This window comes from Sparus aurata, chromosome 8 (genome assembly GCF_900880675.1).
Source record: "Sparus aurata chromosome 8, fSpaAur1.1, whole genome shotgun sequence".
NCBI lineage: Eukaryota > Metazoa > Chordata > Actinopteri > Spariformes > Sparidae > Sparus > Sparus aurata.
This window is the reverse complement of record NC_044194.1, coordinates 28,080,314-28,097,156: the sequence shown is the minus strand read 5'-3', so window position 1 is coordinate 28,097,156 and position 16,843 is coordinate 28,080,314. Positions and strand designations below refer to the sequence as shown.

The window sequence follows — 16,843 nt, the reverse complement described above, 5'->3', positions numbered from 1 at the left end:
AGATACAGGAAGTACACCACTGGTCTTTCACAATAAATAAACTTTAATTGATAAAAGTCTTGCTTTCATACAGAACAGACAACAAACAAAGCTGTGAACTACAAAAAAAATGTCATAAATTTATGGAAACATTGAAAAGCAGTCTATGAAGGAGTGACACACAACCTGTGTGCATTTAAAACGACAACATTATATGAACCTTTAACTTTCGAATTTAAACAAGTTACAGATACATATGAATTCCTTAAGGAGGTCATTTTGGAACAGAATTTTTCTTTCTCACATCTATCAGGAGTTATAGCATCAAGAGTTGAAACCTGTTATCTGCTGCCTGGCTGCTCTTTAAGTCAAGACATGAAAAGGCACCTCACAGAAAAGTTAACGACTGCAGCAGCTCCTGATGGCAGATTAGTGTCAGTGGCTCTTCCTGCTTTTCATGTCTCTGCCCTGAGCGAGTTTCATCAGGGGAGACTCCGACCTGGGTGACTGTCCCTCTCCCTTTGTCTTGAAGAAGAAGGACTCGTTGAGTCTCATCTGGACTGCTCTCACCTAAAGTCAAACAAAAAGTATTTTTGTTAGTGAACAGTGGCAAACTACCATAGGTTTTTTTTTTTTTTTTGCTAATTATTCTGTTTAACACAAAAGCCTTTTAGAATTGGTTAGCAGGCACAGGAGTTTCAAGGATAAAACAAAAGTAAAAAGCATTACCCCGATTCCTAAAACGTTCTAACACTAAAGCGTAAATGAACCAGAATATGATCATTTGCTAATACTTATATATTCAACTGAAAACATACAAAGACAATATACTTTGAACCTCTTCAGCTTCAGTGATTTGTGTAAATATACGCTAACTGTGAATTTGATTTGATGCCAGCAACACGTTTCAAACAGTTTGGGACGGGGAAACAAAAGACTGAAGTTACAGAGTTATAGAAGCTTATGTTAATACTCACTGGGCAAGAAATGACTCAAATCTATAGCATGTGTTCTAGTAGAAGACTGCACACAATACATAATGATCACTTGTTGTCAATTACAAAGGTCTTTGTTGTTCAGTGTTTGATTACACTGATTACTGGATGGTACTAGATCTTATTTCTTCAGATTTTACACAATCTTTGCATTGACAATACCTACGGTAGATTTACGCGGTGAGGATTCCTGAAAATGTTGTGATTTAAACTCTTAAAGGGAAATTTCAGCTTTTGCCGGAGGCTAGACACAGCCAAAGGGTACTTTCTTACTACTGAAAAAGAACACTTATTAGGGTCTAATTTCAGCAAAAGATAAATGCACATTTGGTGATAGATTAGGATACTAAACGGCTGCATGTCAGTGTCAAAGATAAACTAATAAACTTTATTAAATACATAAGCAATGGACAGCATTGTGTTTGTTTTTTGGTAGTTGTACCATAATGGAAGCTCTACGGCGCAGAGAGATAACAAACATCAGGCCTGATATTAACAGACCACAAGGTTTTGTTTTGGTCATTCATAGGATTTGTTGACAGTAGGAAAAAAAGAATGTTATAAAATGTTTCCAGCCTTATTCTTAAAGTATATTGATGAAATATTGGTTTGATTTCTGCGATTTTGCACATCAGATCATTTTAGATATTATATATTGGTACTTTTTGTTCATTAGACAGTAATGAGGGATATAAAATGAGGCATTGCCATTTTAAAATGCATTACATTTAGTTGTCTTTTCTCTACCACCACATTGGACACAGAGTTCTGATTGAATTTATGGAAAACAATATGAAACAGTAGTGAATATTGAAGTCTGTAGTATAGCTGCAGTGAACATGAGTGTCATGTGTCATCACCTGGGTCAGGTCCAGCTTGCGACAGCGGGGCTCGCCGTCCTCACTGGAGGTTGTCGTGTCAGCAGACTTGGACTCACACTCAGACTGAGGGCTTTGAGCTGCTTCACCTTTATCTTGTATGTTTACAGACTGAAGATGTTCACCAGAAGCCTCTTTCTTAACCTGTGCATGTTTCAGGTCTTTGTGGTTGTCACCTTGTAGAGGCGCGGTCTTCACTGACGTACCCAGTTCTTTTCTGGCCCTCCACGGCAGGCTCAGGTCCAAAGCTTTCATGTCCTCACAGTGGGTAGTCACTCTACTTTTCTGGCAGAAGTTGAGATACAAGGAGAGTTTGGTGGTAAATAAGTTTTCCGTCTGTGTGGATGTGCTCCTCGTGGACTGTTGGCTTGAAGTACAGGAATGGCTCTTTGACTTCTCAACATCCAGGGTGTACTTAACAACAACTGGCTCAGCCAGGTAAGGATTCACCACAGCGGGCTTTTTATGTGCAGGACACGATTCCTCCTCAGTTAGATTTGCATTTAGCTCCATTTGTGTCTCAAAGGACAAATGGCCCTTATTGTGCCTATGATGTGCTTCATTTAACCGCTCTTCTTTCCTTTCTTTCTCTTTCTGAGTTACCTTTTCTTTCTTCTTCGTGTGCCCATTTGTCTTTCCATGGTGCTGGTGGAAATGTGACTCTTGTGAAGATTTGTATGAGCTGTCAAGATACTCTTTTAATTGTGCCACAGGAGTGTCCTGCTCATCTCGCTGTGTGAACATCTGAGGAGTTGCAGAAATGGCTTCAATGCTGGAAGGTTCGGACGGCGACAGTCTGAATGTCTTCTGGGTGATAAACAGGTCCTGGCTGTTTATATCCTCACTGTTGCATTGAGAGTCATTTTCATGTGCTGGCCCTTGGCTGTGGCCTGTCACTGCTATCTGTGAACAGCTCTGACTGTCTCTCACAGCTTCATTCTCTGATACGATGCTGTCTTTGGGACACTGCGGAGATGAACAGTCAAATTTAGGACGTTTGACACAGATACCTGGTGATAAGTCAAACGCCACTTTCTTTTTCCTTTTGCATTTCTTCTTGGAGTCTTGAGTCAGGTGATCCTGTTTTAGCATGTCACTGCTGCGTGAATTCACAGCCGGTTCTTCCTGCGCATTACTGGCCTGTGTAAGTAAAAAACTGTCATCGGGTTCCACTTTGTTTTTCTTTTTCTTCTTTTCCTTTTTCTTTGCTTTCCCTTCCTCGACTGCTTCTTTTACTTTGGCGTTTTTCTTTTTCTTTTTCTTTTTTTTCTGGACGCTGTCACCTGTTTTCAAATTTAGGTTGTGTTTGGTTTTGGGGTTTTTTGTGTCCTTTTTGGAATCCTTCTCTCTTTTTTTGTCGCCACGCGAAATCCAAGACTCCAAAAAGAGGTCTGCCTCCTCACAGTCACTCATGGCTCTGTTCAAAAGAGAGAAGAAAGTGCTTTAAGATACAGGAGTTTTGAATACCTCGTTTCATATTAGTCTGACACCAGTAGAGATATGTACAAGCATCTCATCAACATGCTCTGTGCCAAAACAAACTGGGAATGCCTTTGTTTTTGTGGCCATACATTTGAACAAATATCCAACTAACAGACACAGCTTCCCTGCTTGTAATTTTACACATCCAAAACTTTGATAAATGCAATCATGTACAACACCACAATACTCTCCATGTCTTCTAAAATGCTTCTGTTGTTTTGTGTGTCTTTTGTTATATAGAGCGGGTCTTCATAGTAGTCCACCGTTGTTAAACTTCCTGTTTGGATCTTAGCTGGTCCTATCTGAATCTATCCCCCTTTATATTTGTCTCGTTTTATGTCCACACTAAATATTCGAAAAACCATCCAATAGAAAACATTAAAATTCAACAGGCAGGAAAGGCAAACAGCCACCGAAATGACCTTCAACAACAACTGAACATTATTCTTCAGTATGGAAAAACTGTACTGCAGGGCTATTTTATTAGACTCTATCAGTTTGGGCTAGGTGAATGGCAGCAACACATTTGCTATGATATTTTCATCATTGATTTATCTGATAATTATCTTCTTAAACTGAAAAAGACTGAAACAATTAATAAAAAATGGTTACCAATTAATTTATTTTTTCAATGACCTAATCACTGTCTAAATAATCTAGTAATTTCAGCTTTGGCTAGGTGTACTATGTGAGCTGCAATGATTTGCAAATGTGTGACTCAACAGAAAATTAAAAAGCAACAATTCTGATTATTAACAATGTGTAGTTGTTCTCTGAGGACAACAGAAAACACCAAACATTCACTGGTTCCAGTTTCTCAAATGTAAGGAATTCATGCATTTGCGTGTCATATATCATAGTAGACTAAATATCCTTTGAACAGATGGTAAACAAGCAAGTCAGCACATTACACTGGGTTTTGTCAGGCATTTTTTTCTTTTATATAGTCTAAGAATGAAAATAATCATTAGTGCAGACCTTCTGTCTTTGGTACGTCGTCAGTTGAGTTTTATCTAATTTCATCTCATCAAACGATCTTACATTCAGATGATTAATCAAAGTACAGATCTACAAACATTTGAGAAAGAACAACACAAAGTGTCTTAATAAGGCTGTTCCACCACGAGCCTCCAGAACAGCTTCAGTGCTCCTTGTCACAGAGTGTATGGAGGAACAGCATTACTCTACCATGTATTCCTTCATTTGGTGTCTTGGCAATGATAGTGATTGAGAGTTGTGTCGCCGGTCTGTTTACATGCTTTTACCATCTTCTCCTATGCATCTACTTGCTCTGCAGCTGTATGTTGCTTTCTCTATTACCTGCATCTGCAGGCAATTTTGTTGTGTGAGGGTCTCAGCAAATCTTTGACATCTGACTGTCTGAGACATATTGAGACTCTGCGTCTTGCTCCTTAATGAGGTTTTAAACACAGGCCTGTTTGGTTTTATCACTTTTATGGTTTAACATCCAGCGCAGGCACAAGGCGGCGGACATGATGAATGTGCGCTGCTTCTGTAAAGATAAACTCAGGGAAGATTATACTGTATATCATTAGGACGACAGGTCAGTATATTGTTTTCCCCAGAGGACATAAACTTTTACATAATACCCTTAACTGCTCTAATAGCTTTTAAATAGTATTTACTGTATATCTATGATGATACATTTGGTTGACTGAGCTCTCTGGCATATTATGAATAACAGCTTTAATCCACATGTGAGTTATTGAACAGTGAGTGGCCACTTTCTACATGTAATTCCAACCTGGGCCTGCTGCGTACTGCATTTACTCTGGATGACACCGTGCACCAGAGCTGATAGGAAACAGGAAATTCTATGTATTTGTACGAAACATTTTATAGTTTGCCTTCTTCTACAGTTAATTTCGCAAACGTGTGCTGTGTTTTATTACACTTACTACAGGGTGACAAATCTCTGTGCAAACTCAGGAAACTGGCACGATTTGATTCAGGACGCCGGCACTAACGGAGTCTGCAACAACATAGCTAACTGTATCAATATGAAGAAGCGTTACAACCTTGGGGAAGTGACTAGCATGATTTTTCAGCTAGACCCTCGGCCTACTTACACTGTTTCTGCATTTCACCATAGTTTGTACTGTTTTGTACCAGTTAATGTCTGAAAAAAAGGTCCAATTAGTCGCAATTAAGACAAACATGAGAGCTTTAGCTAAAACTTGACCTTTCTGTCCCTTTGACCCTAACCCATATTCTGACCGATGAAAATGACGTACTTCTTACCAGGCGAGTTTATTATGACCTATGTAAGCTATAAACTGTAATATAAAATGTCATTAACCATTAATTTAATACAATAACTTAATAATTACCTCAGCATGCAGATTGCGCTTAAACCGGGAAACTTCAAAGAGACCCCCTCCGCTGCCGAGAGTTCAGGTTGCATTCAGGTGCTTCACGTAAATCTCCACGTTGTTACGCGTTTCACACTTAATTGTCTTTATTTTTTGTATTTTTAAAATTAAGTTTACTATAAATTTGTATCCTAGTAGGCCTACATATAGAAGCATTTAAAGATGTGTGTGTGTATATATGTAACTTGATATAAGTAACATACTTTATTACTTCTAAAGAATTACAAAATGTCCTCTCAGTTTTAATAGCAAGTCTTAAATGCAACGTACAACTATGTCAGGGCAAACACGCCGGGTTGAGTAGTACATCACATGTAGGCCGACCTTTGAAAAATCCTCTCGCGACACTTCAGACACCCCTGTCTAATGTAAAGTCACTGTCCTGGATGAAATATGTGTCCTAGACTAGAGTACAGTGTTAATGTGTGGGTAAGAGGTTCAAAATAAAAATTCCTTATTAAAAATGTGTTCCAAAAAGACCACTAGATGCCGCAATTTACCATCAGCATCTCATACTGTCACATAAGTCAGTGTCAAAACGTTGGTGATTGTGAGTAGCCTGTGTATTTATACAAAATGAAAATACCCAAACAAAAGAGACATTTGAACTGTTTATATCCTTCCTTCACCAACAATCCAGTCAGCTGCATCCTTATTTAGTCTGTCGCTATGCAAATAATTGCTTTCATAAACCCTGTTCTCCAGAGAGAGCCCCTGTGTTGTTAGGATTCATGACTCATTCCCTCCCTGCGTCTCTCAGTTAAAAACTGTAATCTCCCTGAGTAGATGTGGCCTGAGGAGGACACAGAGCTGGCTGGGAAGCCTTTCAGACAGCAGAGCAGACAGCGTTTTGGGCTCGTCTGTGACCATTTCCGCTTCAATTTTGCACAGCTGACTAATCTACTGAAGGACATCTGAAAGGATTTTTCCAGTTGTTTTCCAAAAATATCCTCTGGTCACAGACAAAACTTGGATGATTGAGGCTGTGTATGGTGTAATAAATGTGGGAGAGGGAAAGACATTAGATGATAATGACCTTTGGCCAATTTTGACCAATCATTTCGAACATAACAAAACATTTTTCCCATGCATGATAGCTGAGCAACTCCACCGGCCGAAGAAGGCCATGAGATGTGGAGAAAAGCTTCACAAAAGCACCAAATCAAATAATGTTTTTTCTTTTTTTTCATATTGCTATTTCCAAGGTCATGTTGAATGTTCAAATTTCCTACATGCTTTGTCCAAAAGGCATTGGCCAAAATAGTTCATCTAAATTGATATGACTTCATGAATGTTGATTAACTGCAGCATTGCTCTTTAACAACTGAAACACCTGTACTTTTCATTTTTCATTTTGTCAGAAGAGCAGCAGTTTCAATAAAGAATTTTCACACAAACTCTTTTTTTTATTTTATTTTAGTTAGGGCCACTGGAGAGACACATACATTACAGACCAACAAGATTGCAGCATTTCCTTTATAGAGTCTGGCTGGCAATTTCCCCAAAGTAGTGCTGTGACCCAATTCTATATCACATCCCATTAGTTTGACAAAAACCTCTATCCTGTAATGTGTCTGTACCACCTGCTTTAACACATAACATCCTTTAGCCTTGCTGTTTCTGTTTTTTGCGATGGTAATGTGTGGGGTGGACTCTAGGGATTAGTTTATAGGAATATGGATGGTGTCAAATATCATCCTCATTGCTGCCCTACAAACATTGATACCTTTATTTTAAGACTGTTTTACCTCAGTATCATAAAATCCACATATTACCTGAAACAGTTAAGATACACTCTGCCTTTGCATTATCAGGAAATACCAAGGGGAAAACAACATCTCCAAACAAAATGTGCTCTTGCAGCTATCTTGTCAATTTGAACTAGTTTGTGGAAGACAATGAACTTCACTACCAGCTGCGACAGTGTCGTCTGGTAAAGTTTTCACTTTGTGACCGGCTGTGTGTGGGTGTCGCGCCAGCAAAGTATGTTCCCGGTGAAACCTTTTGTCGCTGGAACTATAACAGAAGCATTTTTGAGTATTTTGTCAGGTGTGTATATATGTCTGTCTGTGTATCTGTCTGCCTTTTTGTCTGTGGACAGATTTTGTTAATGTGATAGCATCGCACCTGGGTAAGATTAAGTAAGCTCTCTCTAATACTCTTCCCATTCATTATACATAATTGGCCTACAAGTCAGCATCTGGTTGTATTTGAAATATTGTGTCTGTGTAGTCAATTCCGAGGTCTAATGAGGAGACTGAAGACTGATTTTATAATATGTGAGTCTTTGTCAGGCCAAACACAGGATTGAGGTGATTATAACATCATGTGAATTGTAGATTGGTACCACTTTTCGTCTGTTTCCCATCTCTTATGTCACTTCATCCATCAGGGTGCTACATTACTCCTGCCTGCTAATATCCAGCTGTGAAATCTCTGTGAAGAATGGGAGAACAAGGCTTAAAATGGGAAGAAGACATCCTTCCTTTGTTGTCAGAATGCTTGTAGTTGTGTAGTTGTATTTGGTGTGCGGTCTTTAACCTGAAGTCTTTCAATTCTGAGGTCAGAAGTCTCTGCCATATAGATCTGCCTTAACACTGGTAAATAGTGACTCACTCTTTGACTGTTATCTCGTTTTGTGTGTCATGACAAAAATCTCTTCAACACTTTCATGTTAATGATATTTGGTATTTGACATGATATTTCTCAATTCAAGACAGAGATTGTTGTGGATGTTGCTCAGCACATCCTGCTGCCAGGGTAACGGACCATTTCACACTTTTTAAAGACTCAATTGTTTCTCTCTTTGAAAAGACTGGATCCTATAATAAGCTCCTCTTGCAGTTTATAGGTTCCGCTAGCGATTATGAATTCAACAAAATGAGTCATGCTGGATTCATCTCATTTCACATTTTAGATTGCTTTGGTAATTTGAGGATGGGGTTCATAAAAGTTACTGATTCACAGTGTCTATTAGTCACTGCCAGACATGCGACTTAAATCGTTTGGTCCGAGTCTCATGCAAGTCCCATGTCATGCAAGTCAAGTCACAGGTTGTGTCAAGTCGAGTCCGGCCCTAGGTCATTTGAGTCATCATGTCTAAAGTCTCGTCAAGGCACAATTCTTTAATTTCCCAGTCCAAGTCGGGTATGAAGTCATGAATTTTCTGTCAAGTCAAGGTGAAAGTCGTCAAAACAGTGATTTGATTCGACTCAAGTCCAAGTCACCATGACTTGAGTCCACATCTCTGGTCACTGCTGACCTTGACTCAACAACTGGAATGCAACATTTGTTATACATACTCTCTTAAAGGGGCACTATGTAGTTTTGGAGAAGGAATGCAAACTCTGATTTTTTTTTTCACCATAACTAAACAAACAAGCTGTTCTCAGAGGGAAATAAGGTCCCAGAACTCTGTTTGAGGCTTTAAAGGTGGCAGAGTCCGCCACATGTAAACAAAGTAAAACAGTATGATATTGTGTTGTCCTTTAAGGTCAGTTCGTTTATTCAGTCATGAGAACAAAGAGAGTTTGATTAGTTTGTTTTGGCATTAAAGTAAACATTAAGTTAAAATGAAGATCTTTTTCTTCTGATTAAAATGTCTTCCCTAAAATTACACAGTGCACCTTTAAGAGAGCACTGACTGTGGCACAATAAAACCAGATCAAATGAAAGTCAATCAATCCGTCTGCCCACCAGACTGATTGATTGACTTTCATTTGATCCTTCCCATGACTTTCATTTTGTCGATCAGTTTGGTAATTTGATCGTGCTCGATTAGAGTGCAGAAAGTGGCATTGAACAAAATTCCCGGGGCACATGGTTTTATGCCTTTTTAGGCTCATGGCAGAGTTACTGCTTGAAAGCTGGCTTTGTGAAGATAAGAAGGAGAGTTTGATGGCTTGTAATAGCCTACTTTTCAGCACTCAGACTAGCTCAAATTGCCATATGAATCATTTGTCTCCCTGACGCCTGATCAAAGCAATCAGTCTATCTAAGTGAAAGGAGTTTAGGCTGTGGTAATGGCCTGACATGGTGGTGTCTGGTGGGAGTAAAATGATGGTGTGGCGTTGCCTAAAGAGGCAGGACAAGCCAGTGTGCAGTTCCAGGAAAAGAGGGTCAGGCTGGAGTGAAGGACTGCCTGTAATGCGCCTCACCTCACTCACAGTTAAAGTTGACCCTTCTCCCTACACGGTAAATCCTGACAGTCACACTGAGCTGTTAGGCATTACCACTCATTGTCAGATTTAAGCATAATAAAGCGAGATGTTGTTAGATATTCTCTCGATGTGAAAATGTTTAATGGCATTTTAAGATGAATTGATTTGCTGAACACCACGTCTAACCTTTTCATTCCCACCTCTTCTCATGAACAATGCTAAATACAGATAATGTTTTTCCCCCACGATACTTCAAGATAAGCTCAGCATTTTTATTATATTAACAATAAATCGAACAACTTAGTGTCAGTGTTGGTCCTAGTGATAAAAATACAAAGTTATTGTGATACTCTACAATGCTCAGTTAAATTTTTGAGCCTCTTTTAGATTGTTGTTTTGATGTCTTGATGCTCAGACCCGCAAACTGTGCCCTCATCGACCTCGTGTCTTGCCACAGTAGGAAACTGTTCAGTGTAAAAGCTCAGATGAACTGACTGTATACAACCTGCCTGGTGGCAAACAATGGAGACAAAGCAGGAAAACAGAACCAAAAAGAGGAGTGAATATTGAACTATCTTTGATCAGTTGGACAAAGACACAACTGTAAATTAATTCCCCTTAAAGGATTAGTTACCCCCAAAATATATCAAATTTATTCTTTACTCATGCCCACGTTGATGGAAAGTTGGGTAAAACCCACAGGAGTCCGTAAAAACAGTAACACAGCAAAACAGAATGGCAGCATTCTCCTCAACAACAAAAACAACAGATGAATAAACAAAAAATGCCTTCCGACAGCTCCTGCAGTGTAATCCATGTCTCCAGTAGCCCCCAAATCCCAAATTGATTTGAAAAGATGTCATTTACACCCTTTTTAAAACCAAAATCTTCTCTTTAGCTGCCAAACTAAAAGCATTAACATCGAGTTTGTAATTAACGTCCTTTTCTCAAAACAATTTGGGTTGTCAGGGTTTCTGGAGGCTTGGATTACGTTGGAAAAGCAGCATGTAACCATTTTATGTGTATCTTTTTTCGATCTTTTTCTCTTTTTTTTACATTTTAAAATGACTCACCAGCTACTTCAGTTGTTTAAGAGAGTGTTCCTGTGAAGCTCCAGAAATGTTTTGTGGACTACAAAACTTCACCTGACTTTCTATTGGCATGGTTGTGAGAAGGTTATTAATATGAATAATTTCACAAAATATGTCAGATGCCACAGGTGGGGCAAAAATATATAAATACTTCATAGAACATTTTCAACAAACTAATCAAATTCTTTCAGAAAAATCTCAATCCGTTTAGTATAACCTTAAGCCTCAAACTACATTGGTAGGCTAATGAGATGTTCTCTTGTTTTCTCCAAATGCTCTTTGGAGTGACATGAGACCAGCAGCATCTGTGCAATGTTACTTATGTTCTCTGTCACCCGTTTCAGGACATGCCGTCACCCTCTATAAAAGTCAAAGCCTAAACTGAAATAGCAGTCCCCTTCTCCTTATTTACTCCGCTGTTACTATTCTTAAGTCTTGGGGACCAGCTTGCCCTTCCGATGCACCTGACTTGCAGCAGAATGTCAGGCTAATGGTCATGCCCAGCGGGTTAGCACTTCCTTTGTTTACAGCTCCATTTAGCGAAGTGACTCTATATAAAGATGAATCCGTTGGGATTGCTGACTTTGACCTAAAGTCTCTTGCCAAGTGGCATTCCCACGCACCTTGATGCCTTGGCATGCCAGAGGTAGCATGCTGCACATTAAGGCAGCATGAGGTAATGAGGACGACAAAGTTAAGGAGCAACGCTGAGGTCAGAGGTCGATGTGTTCAGCGGGTGTCATCTAAACAGGCCGTGGCCACCGTAGTCCGTAATAGTATCCCGGGAAAGCAAATGGAGGTCAAGGTCCACACCGATCGCCGTAAATCTTATAAAGCTGGTATGTACGCAACTTTTATCACTGTCCACATGAGCCATTTGTTTATGTATCAACAGGTGCACACTGGCTGACCTCAATCAATACTGCTGTTTGATCACCTCATGCTTGAATGTCCTGCCAAGAGGTTTTATTAACTCACACACAAACTGTTTGGATAAAAGCGAAGAGTTACATTTTTAAATGTATCTGTTTTCGAAGGGACATTTCAGCAATTTCCAAGTTACTCAGAAATCTTTGAGCTGCCTGGCATAACATCACACTCTGCCTTCTCTACCGATGCCGTCGTGTTCCTTTTTCCTCGTGGGAACGGAAGGATGAGAACAATGATCAGTATGTTTGGACCTGTCAGGGATGATCACCGTGCCATCATTTACACCAGCGCCTTAAAGTTCTGCAATTTTTCTAACCTTTACATCGGTTTGACCACAGATTCAGGGGCTTGGTGTCATGACATCGCCATTCCCAGCTCCTTCTACATTTAGAAAACTCATACCCTCGTGGTTACCTAATGTGCAGTGTGTGCGTGACCATAATAAGTAGCAGGGTGCTTCTTTTTAACATGAGCTGCGTGGGCTCATGGATTCATCTTCCTTTGGACACCTGTGGCTGAAAGCTGAGGGGGGAGAACTTAACACTGGTGCCTGAATAACAGATAGAGAGGGAGGGTGGAGGGTGCACAGACTTGATATGTATCAGATAGTTAATATTATTATTCAGTTTAAGAATCGACTATGTGGAGTTTAAACTGACTACATGGTAGCCAAGGAGGCTTGTGCCAGTGTGTGTACTATTACTCCATACACAATGTTATTACATCTGCATATTTCTGTCAAAGAGAAACAAGGTAAAAAACACAATGTACAATATAATACAACTTACCTCTGAATGGACTAGGAGCTAAAAGATCATTCATAATCTGAAAAGACAACTACGACCACTTTCTTACTGCACATCTTGTTAGATTGAATGGCGTTATTAGTATCAACAGGAATTTTCTGGAGGATCAGGAGCATGAAAACTGACTTACCCACTTTCCAGCTAGTGGTATCGAATAAGGACGATTCTTATTAAAGAAATATTGGGTTTTGTTGACCCAGGTTTTAAGTTATTCGACCCTAACAAGTCAGTGACAGGCCTTTTTCACTGACAATATTTCAGTTTGCAACACAGTAGGATAAGCATGGGTGCAATCCATACAAATGATGATGGCTTAATTCCATTTAGCCGCTTTGGATTCAGCTGTGGAAGAGAATTCAGGTACTTTACTTAAACGAAACCAATACCACAACGTCAAAATGCTTCACCCCAGGTAAATCCCTTGCACCGAATAAAATAAGTAAGTGTACAGAAGTTTTATCGGCAACATATACTGTCAGTATCAAAGGTCAAAGTACTCTATAGTACTATATCCCAGTGTCAGTGTAAATCTGAATCCACAGCATACCATTACAGTGATTATCACTGACGCAGTAGTGTGTAAGCTACACTGCACTGCTGTAGCAGGGTTGAGTACAAGCTCATTTCATTCACTTAGTCATACCGTTGGGTAACAATGTGTCATATTTTATAAACTTATCATGTGTTTTGTATTTAGAAATCTTTATCTACAACATAACTAATAGCTGTGAAAAATGTAGAGGAGTAAAAAGTGCAGTGAAGCGGAGTAGAAGTATCAAGTGATGTAATTTGAAAAAAATCGAACTATTTTCAACTTGTTTTACAATGCTTGAGTCAATGTACTTGTTACATTTCACCACTGGTCCTGGTATTGTGCTTGCTGCATTACTGTCAAAGCTTAATTGGACACCTTAACACAGCAGTGTCATCGTCAATGTTAACACATGTGCTTGCTCTGCGATGATGAGTCAAAATGTCTGTAGTGGAAAAGGCCTTTACAGAGTAACCTTTGAAAACCATATTTTGATTATAGTCAAAAGTTCTCATAGTGGAACCTATAGGTTCATTCTAACCATCCAAGACATTATTTTGGGGAATATATTGTTTTTCAGGTAGATATATCAGACACATGGCAGACAAAACTCAAACTATTTCAGATGATTCGTGTGTGGTATGTTGTGAGATAAATTAACTTTAGTACAGAAATGCCAAATATTTTTAATATAATTTAGACTTAGTATCTCCATTACTTAATTTGGCTGCTGGGATGCACAGGAATCCTTAAGCATCTTTGTCTTATGTATTTACTGTATATTGAATAAATATTTAAAATAAACCAATGTATCAGTACCATATTTTTATTCAGACTCTACTGTACAGATAGAACAGTGGATGTGTTCTGCATAAAATGACCAGTGGCTTTTTCCGCATTCAGTTGAGGTTGAAAAAAAGAGTGTATGTCTGGGTAGCCTATGTCATGATTCTCCAGATGTTGAGAGATTCTCAAGTTGACAAGCAAGCACATGCACGCACCACTAATGACCAAGCTAGTGACGGCAACAACGTCACCCACTGACACACCTCCTGAACCCTTTTGATTCAGGATGTTTTCTCTGACGTCAGGCCAGCTCTTTGGGGGATGTGAACTCATGAAAACAATGTTAATTCTTGAGTAAAATGCCTATGTAACCAGGGCGACTCCTTAATGGTCAGTGAGAGTCATAAATCCAAATGCAGGCGCTTTTGTTGTCCAGAGGGCTGGGAGTCGGACAAAAAAGGTCACTTGAGATGGGGACTAATAGACCCGACCACTCTGAGATAGAGAAAAAATAGTAGCATGCAAAATTAAAAATGTTAATGGCGTTTTTTGCGCCTCAAAAGTGCTTGGGAAAGTTCTAGCCTTATGTATAAGCCTTTACGTAAAAGAACTGTATCTGAATAGTCTATGCTGTATTCACTTTTATCAGAATAACTCATATTTCAACAAACATAAATGTGAAAATAATCACTGTTGTGAAAGTTAGAAGAAATTAAATGTCACTGGGCACCAAACCCCTGCAGAAATAACAATAAATCCATAGTTTTATGTCAGGGAAACAGGCATTCCTATAATAGGGTTGGAATTTTGGTGTTTGTGTGTGTGTGTTCAAGCATGTAAGATATTTGGGTTCATCATGCTCAGCCATTAGTTTGCTCTGGTATGACAGTGGTGAAAGCCTGAAGCTCAAAGGAGGTGTTGTCATTCCTGTCCAGCCCCCTCCAGGAGCTGAAGGTGTGACATCAACAGCAATAATGAGGGCAGCTCATCAATGGCTGGGCCCGGCGGCTATAAAAGGAAGTCGGAGAGTCCAGTGTTTATCATAAGTGCTAGGAGCTATAGCCACCAAACCAGACTGACTTGACTTTAAACCACGAACACAACTTTTGCTTTGAACAGAGCACAGAGAAGCCACCAGAGGTATGTTCAGCTTGTTTGTCATCAGAGATGTTGGCGAAAACACATCAACTCAAGTTTATTAATTTATCCATTTTAATTAAACCACATTTTTAGGTTGATTTCGGGATATGTTTGAATGTTTGGTGTGTTAACTATGGGAATGATGGGATTTCAAGATAAAAAACATATGCACAACTATAAATCTTACTAAAAATTGAATGGAATTTGGTTGTGTCTTGTAGCTTCATCACTCACTTTAACATAAGGTTGCTGGGCAGAAATTGAGTTAGCTATTTATTTATATATATTGTGCAATACATTTCATGTTATGAAATATTGACATTTTTCTTTTATTTTGATGTTAACAGGTCATCAAGGTCAACATGCGCAACCTGGACTATAAGATGGTGTTCATTTCCATCTGCATTTTACAAGTCTTCGCTCTCTGTGAAGGGCGCCCCCTCAGGTAACCCCCATCTTAAGGCCTTTCAGATCAATTTCAGATCAACTTCACTAATTCATCATGTGGTACCACTTCGTAAAAACCATCACTGATAAATGGTAAATGTATAGTTAACTAAATATTAGTTAACAGTTACTTCCCTGTTAACAAATAATGAATTGCTCTCTGAACCATTTATTAAGTAACTGTCAAAAGTTGCAATCAATTGATTCATTAACAATAAATTCACCATTTATAAATGATGGTTATTAGAAAGTTAGCTATTATCCCTTTTAAGATAATTGTATCAAAATATATTAATTTCACGATTGTTGCTATATTAAACTAACGTAGGCTTTATTTCATGATCCTGTGAACAGGAAGAGGACGGTGAGTGAGGTCCAGCTCATGCACAACCTCGGGGAGCACAAGCAGGTGCAGGAGCGGCGGGAGTGGCTCCAGATGAGGCTCCGGGGCATTCACACAGCTCCGGCCCGCGGCAGCAGCGAGGAGGCGGGCCGGCCGAGGAGGAGGATGCGTCCCGAGGACCTGCCCGACCTGAGCGACCTGACACCGGAGGAGATCCAGCTCGCGTTGAACCTTTTGGAAAAGCTCCTCAAGTCAAAGCAGACGTGATTTTTTTCTTCATTTTCTTTGACCTTCAGAACTGTCGTGGCAATATTTCCAACATTTTTTAGACATTTATTTTTTTTATTTTTTGGTAACTGTTTTTAGTTTAATTGTTTCAAGGTGTCCGAATGGGTCCCTCTTTTTAAAGACTGTAGACTACTTATATTTTGTTTATTTAAACATTCTCACTTTATTTATTTAATGTTATTTATAGATATTTTACTGTTGAAGGGGAAACTGTGCCTTGAAGAAGCAAAGCCTCTTGTTGTTTGCACTTTTGTCTACCAAGTGATGCTGTAAACCACTCGTAAAGCTGCTTAGTGAGGGAGCTAGAGAGCCGGACCAACTGTGTCGTTTATTATTTTATGATTTGACGAGGCCCTCGTCAATGGGCATTCCTGCCTTTCAATTAATGTAATTTTCATTTAGTTTATAGAATATGTGTGATTACATTGCAGACCTATCAATGCTAGTTTTTTTTAGTGTAAAACGGAAAAAAAATATACTACTGTCTGCACTTCCAAAACATAAAAATGTGTATTTTTGTATATGTATGCAATGTTTCATTGTAATAGGCCGTTTTATTTTTTTTATAAATAAGTGATGTATAATATGATAAA

At 39.1% G+C, this 16,843-nt stretch overlaps 2 protein-coding genes across 3 annotated transcripts; one reads left to right on the top strand and one right to left on the bottom strand.

Annotated features, from left to right (window-relative positions):
- Positions 1-57: 57 nt before the first annotated feature.
- On the bottom strand, positions 58-5,768 carry LOC115587284 (uncharacterized). Its single transcript, XM_030427038.1, has 3 exons — positions 5,686-5,768; positions 1,835-3,269; positions 58-549 (listed from the first exon to the last, which is right to left on the bottom strand). Exons 1-3 carry the CDS (start codon positions 5,757-5,759, stop codon positions 415-417), a joined length of 1,644 nt encoding a protein of 547 aa, XP_030282898.1. The 5' UTR covers positions 5,760-5,768; the 3' UTR covers positions 58-414.
- Positions 2,215-16,796, top strand: pth1a (parathyroid hormone 1a). 2 transcript variants are annotated; one of them, XM_030427043.1, is made up of 3 exons: positions 2,215-2,290; positions 15,520-15,617; positions 15,974-16,796. In XM_030427043.1, the coding sequence occupies exons 2-3, from the start codon at positions 15,535-15,537 to the stop codon at positions 16,227-16,229; spliced, it is 339 nt and encodes a 112-aa protein (XP_030282903.1). In that variant the 5' UTR covers positions 2,215-2,290; positions 15,520-15,534; the 3' UTR covers positions 16,230-16,796. The 2 variants fall into 2 exon arrangements, with proteins under 2 accessions (XP_030282903.1, XP_030282902.1); XM_030427042.1 differs by lacking the exon at positions 2,215-2,290 and adding an exon at positions 15,088-15,172.
- The last annotated feature ends 47 nt before the right edge of the window (positions 16,797-16,843 follow it).